General features: G+C 40.9%; 1 protein-coding gene across 1 annotated transcript in view; it reads left to right on the forward strand.

The window, feature by feature from the left end:
- HYDIN (HYDIN axonemal central pair apparatus protein) overlaps window positions 1–12,344 on the forward strand; it is a 299,173-nt gene that overhangs the window by 56,688 nt on the left and 230,141 nt on the right. The window contains exon 9 of the mRNA XM_033128646.1: window positions 3,974–4,157. Within this exon, the coding sequence (XP_032984537.1) occupies window positions 3,974–4,157 (184 nt within the window). The remainder of the gene's footprint in view (window positions 1–3,973; window positions 4,158–12,344) is intronic.

Raw genomic sequence — 12,344 nt, forward strand, 5'->3', positions numbered from 1 at the left:
AAAATACGAAGAATGAGGAAAAAGAAGGGCTTACATATAATTGCTTTTATAGTCTCAGTTTTAGTAGCATTGCTGAATCCCTGCTAACCTTATAATTTAGTGATTATTTCTCGTTGGTATCTTTAATCTTATGCTTTTTAAAGTGATACTTTAGGCAGTGGAGAAAATTAATAAAATGGAAAACCAAACTCTTTTAACTAATCTCTTCACTGTTACATTTTGAATATTTCTTTTTACTGAATCTATCCTTGCCTCTTTTAAACTCCTTCCAACCTCCCTAAATTAGCACTTTCGCTGCTTTCATTGGAATTTTTTTCAGCCTTTTTTATTTGCCTCCCCAATTTCATTAAAGATTAGCCCTGGGAAGCTTCAAAGCTTTGTTTAAAACTAAGTTAGTATGTGATGAAAATAAAAGTCTTAGGTCCATAGAAACCAGGCAGAAATCTCCCACTGTGCTGCCCCTAATTGAATCAGAAGGAGATGTGACAATGACAGGACACAGTGGACCAGAAGCTTCATCATTCAGACAATGAGCTTTAATCACTGGATTGCCACTGTGCCGTCTTTAAAAAGTGAGAAAAGAAAAGCCTGTCCTGCCTAAAATCTTTAGTTTGCCTCCTAGTGTAGAAATACCAGTAGTTTAAAAAGGCAAGAGGAAACGGCTCGCCCACTGCTTCATTTGTCCTGATTCTCCAGCTTGACATGTGTGTACCAATAATCAGAATGGTCCAAGCAGGTTTAAAGATAAAATCGGGGGTCAGGTACGAACAAAGGAGCAGCAGTCAACGTAACATTTAAATATCCTGCTTGTCCTGTAGGCATAATATTCTGAGGAGAATGAATACACTATCGGAGGGAAAGACAGTTTTAATTTCAACTATACGTGCGTTTGTATGTATAGGACGTGATCGATGCCGTGCCTATGTCCAAAGAGTATTTAAGGAAGTTGATTTCAACAGTGAAACTCAAGAAAAATTCAAACCAATTGCTATCAGAGGTGCTAAGTTATGGAGAATATAATCTCAACCACATGTAGATGGATATTTCTTCTCTTTTCCCCCCACTCTACCTCCCCCGACACTCACACCCTTATCCCTTTAATACTATCCTTGAGTCTTATTCCGTTTCTCTTGTATTGTCTTTCTTTCACCATATCCCTTACTCTTTCTATTAGTTCCTCTAGCAACATTTTTGTAGCAAGGGAATAATATGGGATAGCATTTTCACAACTAGGATTGGAAGCCTAATTTTATTACCTAGGATCATGTCTCTCCCTTAAACAATGAACTTGAAAAGTGGTTTCAGATGGCTAAATAAGAATACCTGCATTTTCACGTTGGGTGACACATAGCAACATAACTCATGTTTCTCCAAACTGGATTGGTTCATCTAAGTGAAGAGTTGGTTGATTGTGCTACCCCGCTCCCTTTCCTCTCTCCTCTCTCCCTCTCCCTTCTCTCTCTTCTCCTTCTCTCTCTCCCACATAGTAGTCAGCATGGATTTATTCGCAACATTCAGGTGTAGGAAATGACGTGTTTCTCTAGATAGGTCAGTTTTATTGGGCTTTGAGCCTGCCACCCAGGTAGTAATAAATTTAATCTTAGTTGTGTTTGGGGAGACCCCTTCCCTTCCCTAGGGTAATACTAGAATCTGAAGACTTGAGTGGTACTTGGTAAATGGGAGGAGAATCTCTAGGCCTCAGTTTATAGCCGTCATCACAGACTTGCTCAGTGTCCAGGGTCACATGGCCCATTTGAAGGTGGATGGCTCTGTCCTTTCCATGCCAAGTGTGGACTTTTTCCCAGCTGTGAGGTCCATGGCTTTTAGATTTTACTCTCCTCGGCATCCAGTTACCACCACTTGGGGGTGCTGCAGAGGAGCAGGGTCTCTAGTACCTGAAGATGAGGGACATCATTACTGGTTCATTGCTACTGGACCTGAGACACAAGTCTTCCCTGTGGACTGTAGTCCATAGGCTGAACTGTACTTGATGCCTGAAAGTGATGGGTGTTGGTGGCTACCAGACCATTTGGAAAATAGGTTAAATTCCTGGTTTTACTTAGAGAGATGGCTGGTGTGTTGTTACACTCAGATGAGAGGTGTCCTCGTCTGTAGAACAGGACTACCTCTGAAGCAGGAGACCATGAATATCAGGAGGACAAATGGCCCAACAATAGACTGAGGTGTCTAGATTCCCTTGTTGGAGTGAGCCCAGCTCAAGGTGCTGTTGCACGTTCCCTTCTTAGACTCTGAGCCACAGCTCTAGTTCTCCATCCAGTGCCTGCCTCCCCACCCGCCCCTGCCCCCCGTTTGCATTATACAGCTGTTACTGATCCGAGAGTCTCAACAGTGTGGGAGAAGAACAGCATTTGGGAATTTGTGTTTTGTTGTCTTTTGTTTCCTGGTGCAAGGATTGAGTTAATCATATTCCTCAATTCATGAAGCATTGACATCCTTGGTCCATACAAGGCATTTTATCCCAAAACCCCGAAATAAATGCAGTGTTTATGATTCCCATCATTTGTTTAATGAATCCTTCAATCTCTTATATCAAATTTACCCACTTTTTTTTTTTTTTTTGTATCATTGCTAGCACTTTGATGAAGATCTTTGTAGCTGTGCTTTTAATTTACTTCCATGGTTGTTTCTTTAGGACTTATTCCCAAAGATAGGTATCACAAATTCCACTCATAGGAATTAATGGTTTCCTTTCTTTGTATGGACTGAGCTCTCGTTAATTGGTGCTGCTCTGCCCGGCAGTATAAAGGGATTGCTGCTCTCGTTGCCTTGGACACTGCTTCCCAAATAGCAATAAAAAGGAAGCACAGAATGCTTTCTTCCTTGGAACCAGAACACACTGAATCTATTTCTTCGACATCTTTATGCTATGTGGCCAAAGGAACCTGAATGCTAAAGTTATTAAAAAGAGTTATAAGACATTGATGAGCATATGGTTTGTATGAAGTCATTTTGAAAATGTTGGGCCAGGGACAGGAATTCAGTGAGCCTAGGCTCTCACTGAGAGAGCTAAATAACTTGTGTCTCATCATTGGTAATACCGTAAAATGCTGGGCAAATGGTCATATGCCCTGGGAGGAGATAAAATTCAGTCTTCAAAATTCAGATGAAGTAACTGGTACCAGGAGTAATGTGAACACACCTTCGGTGAGGGCAGTGAGTACAAGGGCTGGAGAAGGCTGCTTTCCTTGCTTATCACCAGGGATCTGAAGAGCTAGAAAGAGTAAAAAGGTATCGTCTTTGGTTTAGTTTGAGCATTGTGTAAGCTTGACAGCTCGGTAATTGCCTATGGTTGACACAGGGAGAAAACTGGTATTTATTGAGCACCTGCTTTGTCCCAGGAATGGCACCAGGTCCTTGATCACATTTAATCCTCAATACATCTTTATGACGGAGGAGCTCCTGTTATTTCTATTTTACAGGTGAAGACACTGAGGCTTAGAGGAAACGAGTAACTCCCCAAGTCAAAGAGCTAGTAAACAGATAGTAGAATCACTATCCAAACCTAGTCCTTGCTTGTTCTAGATTCTGTTCTCCAGGTACTTTAACAACTAAGAAAGAATTAAAGCTAAGCAAGTTTAAAGGAAATAAAATTGTCCTTGAAGTGTGAGAGGCAGGATAGATGCTAAGTATTTAAAAAGCAATCTGGAAACACAATTACCTAAAATGAAATATTGTCCAAATATCCATGATGGCTCAGGAACAAGCAAGGAAATTGAGAAGGACAGGAAGCCCAGGAGGACTTCTTGAAGGAAGTGACCAAGAGGAAATTGAGGCTCTTGAGACATTAAAGTACAAGATCATTCAGCTAGTATGTTACAAACTCAGGGCAAGGAGGGAGGAGCCCAGGGTGATGGAGGAAGACTATTCCCAGAACGGTGGGCTGCAGGGGAGCCCTTTGTAATGTTTTTCAGGGGACTACCAAATGAATCTCACATTTTTTGTTTTTCTTTAGGGTCTGTGAGCATCTACTCAAAGAGGAAAAGAATGAGACTGATGAATTTCTAGAAGAGTGTGTTACTGATCCTTCCCTCCGAGAACGGCTTTCCGTTCTCTCCCGCACCTTTGAGAATCAGAAGAGGCTTATCCAGGCAACCGGCGTGCTCTTCCTGAATAACATTTTCACAATTGAGCCCCTGGTGAGCACATATGTACAGTCTGACATACAATAAACGTAAGTGGGAGTGCAGGGCTTACTGTGATGAGAGTTACTCTGGGATGGACACAGTGAGTTCTGAGAGCATAAGGATTCCATCTGAAGAGCCTCGTCCTCATTATGAGACAGTGAATGGGGGTTAAAGGTAAGCCTGCTCATAGGTTATGTTTATAGTCACACTTTCTATGCACCAGTCACTGTTAAACACTTTGTATGCATTCCCCAATTTATCTCATCCGTGTATATATTATCAGTTATAATCGGTCCCCTATTCTATAGATGAGGAAATGGAGATTTAGAGAAATTTGCTAACTATTCAAGGCTCAACAGTCAGTGTCAGTCGTTAGAAATTTGTCCTTGATGAGCCTGACTCTAGAGCAGAGTTTCTCAACCTCTGCATTATTGACATTTGGGGCTGGGTAATTCTTTGTCCCGTGCACTGTAGGATGTTTAATAGCCTCCTGACCTTAATCCAGCAGGTAATAGTTGTGACGATCAAAACTGTCTCTGGACATTGCCACATTTCCCCTGGTGGGCAAAATTGCTTGGTTGAGAACTGCTTTGTCCTTAATTCACTCAATAAATGCTTATTGACTGCATGTTCTATACCAGGCACTCTGTGTGTACCAGGCCTCGGTGAACAAAGCAGACATAGTCCTCGACCTCACAGTCTATCTAGTGAAAGTGGAGCCAGAGTTAGAACAGGGCCTGTCTGATTCCACGGAGCAAACTTTGACCACTCTGCCCCACTGTCTCCAATGAAAGCAGCCAGCGTCTTCTGTATTTACTGTGTGCTCAGCACTGCATTAGCTCCCTGAGCAAGTGTAGAGTGATGCGAGGATAAGGAAAGCAATCGGAGTTGAGAAAGTCCAGCAGCTACGAATAGTTAGAGCTGCTGGGTTGTTACCATTCAAACCAGTTGGAGAGAAGACATGGGGACAAGGGCACATTAGAATTCAAGGTCACTTGTGGGAAATGCCACTGACTTGTGGAGATCTGTTTTCCTTAGGTCCGCACCTCCAAATTGTTATTGAAGGATATAACATAGAAAAGGGATTCCATGGATAAATAAGTTTCAGAAACACTAGGTTCAGTATTGTCTGAAATTCTCTGTAAGGCTTCTAAACGTCTTTAGTATGATCATGTGCCTTGCAGATCTCAGAAGGAGGCTTCGCTTGGAGATCTTCGGGACTATTCTGTGGGGATCACTGGTGAAGACAGTACAGTGGTTCAAAGACTGAGGTGATAGTCATAGACGAAGACGTTAGAGAAGGCTTCTTGAGAGCAGAGCCTTAACTGGGTCTGGCAGTATGGGACTTCTGAAAAACAAAGTTGGGGATGTGCACGGCATGGCTCATTCAAGGCTCCATGAATGGATCAGTTTGTTTGTAGTAAAGGGTTCGTGGAGGGAAGTTGCAGAAGTCAGCTGAGGATGAATCTTCTGTCATATCGGAAGACCGTCCAGGTCTCAGTTGAGTAAAGGGATCTTCACATATGATGGCTTAGACCAGCAAGAGGTTAAGGCTAAAAGATGAACATGTAGTCTTAGAAGGACAGGAAAGATACCAGTTAAGCCCGAAGATGTTGAAAAGATCAGGAAGGCATTACAAGTGCAAGCAAGCAAGCAGCCAAGCGGGGCGGAGGCAGGGAGGAGTAATCAGTCACGGCAGTCTTAGACATGCCGGCGAGGTCCAGAGTGTAGACAGTTCAGCCAGGCTGGTGACTACTGTCTTGTTTCTCATATCCTCTGGAAGTGGATGACTTAGAGATGGCAAACATTGGGGGTCAGGAGGAGGTGGGAACCCGTGGCAAGTCTTGTCCATATCCAGCCCAGAAGTAGAAAGACTAGGGTTACCTCAGATATTCTTCTCCTCATGCTCTCTTCCATAACCTGAAGCTTCTTGATAGAGATATATGTGTATTAAAAGAAAGCATTTAATATGATTGCTTTTGCCTTCTAGATAGGAACTGAATTAGACATTCTTATAAGGCATCTTTTCACCATTAGGAAGAAAAGCATTTTTTTAAAACAGTGATACACAGAAATTGTATCTTTTAAATAAATGAGACTAATTTTGTTTATATGGTGTGAAAAAAATCGCAGCCATAGGAAGGGAATAGTATTCACTTAGAGTATGAGTGATGTTTATAGTATCTGTAATGATTTTGTCTTTTCTGTGCACTGTTCAGGTTTTCTTCTCATAATAGTATTCATTAGCTGGTTCTTGACAATTTTTGCAAAATGAAAATGAAGGCATGAAACTTTCCTAGTGTCTTCCTAAAGTTATTCTGGTCAAAACAGCAGAACTCAAGTGTCAATTGTAGTGAATTATTTATTGATGTTAAATCTTTTTTCCCCCTACTTGAAGATCCTGATAGTTTTATAGAAATACAGTTCTTGTGAGTATAATATAATCTTACCTTGAAATTACTTTTGAAGGTATTTTATGGGAAAATTCTGCCATTTCATTAGTTTCTTGACCCAAATGTGAACGATGGGTGTTTTCCATTGTTGAGGTTTTTGTTTTCTGGTACAAGTAAATAAATGCTCTTGTAGTTTTGAATGAGAGGGTTGGGAAAGGATTTATGGAAGATATGAGAACTGAAGTGTATATTAGAGGACGGGTAAGATTTAATTAAGTGGAAAGGAAGGAGAATGTTTCCACTTGGAGAAATTAGGAAAATAAACAAAAAAGAAAAACTATTAGTTTCATGGAATATTCCATAACAATAAAATTACTGGTTTTTCTGAAGGAGGCAGTCATGGAGAATGCAACAAATAAGACTGGGAAGGAGAGTAGAGGCAGTCTGCGCTGCCTGGTCAACCTGTGGTGCTGTAACCTACAGGCTATCGTCTCCCACAGTGTATTTCTACAAACACTAGATCTGAGGGGCGGTAACGTGTGTTCCTTGGCAAAAGGAAGTTCTATGGTCAAATGAGTTTGGGAAATACTGGTTCAAGGGAAGATAATTCTCCAAGTGGTAGAATGCAAGCAGTATTTCTCCATGGCCAAGGGTATGCCAAGGGTATCTGAGACTCTTGGCAGGCTCCAGACAGGCTCAGAGCAGGAGCAGGAGCAGGAGCATGATGTGTTTAGAAATATTATCCTAGTAGCCACGTGTGGATCAAATCAGAGGAGGGTGGATAGAAAGTGGGAGGGTGGGTTCAGGTCAGGGAGGGGAAATGTGCGTGTGCAGGAAGCCTCAGGGAGACTGAACACCTCTGCAGGCAAGTTCAAGAGGGTGACGCTGACCTGGCTGGTCGGCCTGGTGATGGTTGGAAAGCAAAGGAAATGGCAGATGTGCGAGATGTTCATAAGAAAGGCAATAAAGTGCTTTTTATTGACTGGTCATTTTATTGACCGGACACGGAAAGGAATCATGTGTCTCCTCAGAATCTGAACTAGAGTGGCGGGGAGAATTATGATGTCTTTGACAGAAATTAACGAGTCAGGAGTTCCTAGCTTTGCCAATAACAAATGTGACCTTAAACAAGCCATTTGATCTCTCTTGGCTTTGGTTGCCTTGTACACAAAATAAGGATTTTTTTTTTTTTGAAGGCAGGACACTTGGATCCTTTTTGATTCATAAGTTATGATTCTCCAGTTTGGGAATGGACTCCAAGCGCCTTAAGGTTAAGGAGTGCCGTGTCCTCATCTCTGCCCCGGGCCTCCCACAGTGCCAATTAATGGAGGAGGGGAGGGAGGGAGGGAGAAAGGCAGGAAGGGAGCAAAGGAGGGAGATCAGTTAATGATGATGAGTTCAGTTCTGAACATGTTGAATCTGACATGATAATAGTTGTCCAAAAAGTTTTGGAAATGTAGTAATAAACTGGTGGGAGGGCAATTGCCGTAGGACTGGAGGTAAGATATGTGAGAATCCTAATAGAGGTCTTCACTGAAGGCACGAAAAGCAGATGGAAGTTCTAAGAGCAAAGCAAAGAAGGAAAATTGCAGAGCCCAAGACAGCCCCCAGGTGCTCACCGTTAGAGACCCTGAGAGGCTGGGGTGAATTCCAGAGGAGGACAGCTAAGCGGAGAACCAGCCAGCTCAGAGCTCATCTCCCTTTCTTCCATATCTTTCTATCCTTTATGGTTGGTTCATCACCATTTTCTACTGAACGTCTCTTCCGAATCTTGCTCACGTATCATATCAATTATGCCAAAGCCTCTGTTTAATTCCTGACAGTTGAGCTATGCGTCAGCAGTTAGTTGTTTTTTAGTGTGATTCCTTTTAATTAGCTTCTTGATATGAATTGAGTTCACAGTAGAAGCAGAGGATTAAAACCACACAGTGTCACCTACTGATCTAACAATCAGTTTCTAATTAATATCCTGTTCAAAAGATAAAAATAAAATGAAAGGTTGATCGAAGGCTTGGAGACCACTTTGTTTTCTGGTAAGCTCTTCAGCCTCTGTGTCCACTGAGGAAGGTCATTGTCTTCAAATGAGGTAAACTTAAAAAGGAAAAAAAAAAAAAACAACCTTTACCTTAGTGTCTGAAAAGAAAGAAGAAATGATATGCCTATTTTCTCAGGTCTATGTCAAAATACCTTGGTTCTTCAAATGAGTCAGCTAAAACGAATGTTCGTTTAGCCCTTATTGTGTTCTCTGCATTTCGTGTGTTTTATGGCAATATTATTCGTATTTCAGAGATCCTTTCAATTTAAAGCAAGTAGATTCAAGATCAAGGGTTCAGTCACTGTCCCTAAAATGCCCAGAGGTGGTGATGGGTTTGAATTTAATCACATTTTATTCATATAATCATGTGAGAAGTAATTTGACTCAATGCTAGAAGAATGACTGACCAAAACTCTAGAACTGAAAGTTCTTACTCTGTTCTACAACCTGTTCACCACTTAGCCTCTGGTTCGTCCCATCTTCTTGGCTCACTTTTTCTCATCATGCTCATTGCATACTGTTGCCATGGGGTCTGTTTTTTAAACCTTGAGGAGTTATGCTGGGTGTCTTGAGTGCTGATGTGGTTGCGGAGTGCAAAGGTGGGAGCTTGTCTTTTGAGAGATCCAAGAGGTGTTCATTCTCCACGAAAGGTGTTAGGCAAGGACCCAGAGTGACCACAGGGCGAAGGCAGCCCTGGGTAGATATAGGACAGTAGTCTGGAAGGATTTTTTTTTTTTAGCTTTAATAATTTATTGCTATTCTAGTAGTAACCATAACTGTTGTTCTGATCATTAAAGCATGTGGTGTATTCCTACTATTTATGTCAAGTTCCTCGTGTCGATTCTTTTGATAACGTCTTGGAGTATTAATGTGACTAGCCAAAAATTTTCCATTTATTCCTTACCTAGGGAAGGTACTGCGTTCTGTAGAATGTTGATCATTTCTCAAACCACCTGTTTCTGTATAGTTTTTTTCCCCTTTGAATAAGAATTGTAAAATCGAGTCTATTATGCATGTTTTGTGCCTTCCAGAAAAGCAAGTGGAATTGACTACTTTCAGAAATACAATATTCTATTTTACTAGATGGACTCTGACTGTACAGAATTTTGACAGTCTCATTTTGTTATATCCTCTCCTTAGGTCTCTTGGGTACCCTGAGTGAGAGCGATTCAAAGACAGAAAACACGGTTCTGAGAATTGAGAGGCTGAAGAATATCCCAGGGCAGAAAGAGAGAATTAAACTTTTGATTTCCATGGGCGTGTAGGAGCCCTCTGAGAAATCACAGCACAGATGTGCTGGCCTTGTTTCTGAACTCTGCTACTGCTGGCTCAGGTCACACTTTTAAGATGCAGCAATTTTCTGAATATTGAACAGTTGATATTTTCTTAAAAAGAAAGGTCTGAGAATTTAAAGATATTTGTCCGAACTAGTCCTAGCTGATTAACTGACATCGGCCAGCAGGGAAAGCATTTCTGCTTCTGTTAGCAAGTGTCTTTTCCATAAAAGAAAAATTGATCTAGGAAAGCCTCAGCTTAATTTAACTAAGCCTTAGAAAGGGAGAGAAACTTGATAATTTCTTTATTACCATGTAAGTAATAGTAAACCATGCTTTGTTGTCACCTAAGCCTGCAGAAAACATGTGGTTCAGCAATTCCGACTTTGAAAGCACAGCTCAAATTTAGTTTACTTTATTTTTCCCAAATCTGCATAGCATGTGAGCTCAGCAGAACCAGGTTGGGTGGAAGCCCAGATGGCTACCAAAGAGGAAACATCTAGCTTTGTACTGCAAACCCCTTCCACTTCTTGCACCATTAGCCGTGAGTCACATTGCAAACATGTGGGAGCTGACTCCTTGGAAATGGACACCAGAAAGGAGAAAGGAGGGCAGGGAGAGGGATCTGCTGAGAGCAACTGTCCTTGACAAGTCACAGCTCTTCCATCAGTACGGTTTTCCCATTCTTCAGCCTTCCTGTGTTATTGTTTGTCCTCTCAGATCTTTGTGCTCCGCCAAATCTTTTCCAGTTGTACTGGCATATTCACTATTGTCTTAGAGAACCAACGAAGGTGGAAGAAGACCTAAGGAAGTCTTAGAAACAGCAAGGTTCCTCAGGGCTCATTAAATGAGTTAACACCCTTCTTTGCTGGAAGAGACACAAATCTCTTCTCGCCAGAGAAAGGCATGAACCTCGCACACAACTACCTCAGCTCTGTAAAACCCTGCTGGAATTTTCACTGTATTCACTGTATATGGGTTAGAGTGCTGCACCCAAGATAGAGCACACCTTTTGTGAAACTTCCTCTGACAGGTGACCAAATCTTAGACCCCTCTCTGAGAAATTTTGCTGGTCATTATTTTGAGAATCAACGCTTTACTAAATTCAGTTTCTTGTCTGAGGAGATATAATGGAGTGGATAAGTCTCCTTGCATGCCTGTGCCAGTTAGATCTTTTCTCTCAATGATAATTAGGATAGTTTACCTTCAATTTTTTAGCTTCCTTTTTTTTTTCCTATTTCTCTTTGAGACAACTTGTATTTGCCTGAGTGATGATAAAGAGAGCTATAATTTGGGGTGGCCGGTTGGCTCAGTTGGTTGGAGCACGGTGCTCTTGGCAACAGGGTTGCCGGTTCGATCCCCGCATGGGCCACTGTGAGCTGCACCCTCCACAACTAGATTGAAACACTACTTGACTTGGAGCTGATGGGTCCTGGAAAGACACACTTAAAATAAAATTTTTAAAAAAAAAGTTTAAAAAAAAGAGCTATAATTTTTCTCATTTATCTGGAAGGTTCTAGAAGAACAGTTGTGTGAGTATTGAAACAGATTATAACTTCTAATCAGTGCTTCTTTTTTTTTTCTGATTGAGTGATAAAAATTTGACTTTAAGAGGGTGTTTTTATTTCCCAAGAGAAATTCTTTAAATTTTCCTTAAATATGATAAGATAGCTGAAAATATTTATTTATGGAGTCAAAAATATTTCCACTTTGGTAGAACGCGATGGAATTCATACAGATTATAGCTGCTCTTGAAGTCATTATTCACTGATCTTGTTCTGAGCTAACTGGACCTGGCCCAACCAGGATAGCTTGAAAAAGATCTATGTATGCATTTCTCAAGAGCTGCAACATTGTAATGTTGTCTGTGTCATCCAAAAGAACTTCCTGTGAGTCACCTTCCAAGATACCTGAACATATGAGCATGCAAAGTGTCCTGTTATGTTCGCCAGACAGGAATACCAGGTCATGCTGTCTTCATCAAAATCTGTTTATCAGTTGTAGTGTTTTTAAATTTCTTCTGGTACTTTTTATAATTTGAGAGAGTTGAGCCTTTTATTATAATTGCAGTGGGGTTCGAGATGTTAAAGAAAAAAATATTATCAAGACCCAGCTCTGCCACTTACTGTTGGTGTGGCCTTGGGTGAGATATTTAACTTCTCTTTGCCTTGGTTTTCTCATCTTTAAAATGGGAATAATACTTCACCAGTTTGTAAAGATTGAACTAGATAATGTTAATGTATACCAGCGCTTAACACAGTGCTGGGAACATGAGCTCTCAGTTAATGGTTGCAAATATTATGATTTGGATTTAGATATGATTCAGTCTTTTGTCAGATTAGAGATATGATTGGAAAGTATAACATTTGAGTAGGCAAATGTTTGGATCACTTTTCTAGATGTAAGTTGGGAATTAAAATAACTATTTTATATGATAAACGTAGGTATTGAGTCATATTGTAAACCATTTTCCAGATAAACCAAGTAACTTAAACAT

The sequence above is a fragment of the Rhinolophus ferrumequinum genome, chromosome 15, assembly GCF_004115265.2.
Source record: "Rhinolophus ferrumequinum isolate MPI-CBG mRhiFer1 chromosome 15, mRhiFer1_v1.p, whole genome shotgun sequence".
Classification (NCBI taxonomy): Eukaryota; Metazoa; Chordata; class Mammalia; order Chiroptera; family Rhinolophidae; genus Rhinolophus; species Rhinolophus ferrumequinum.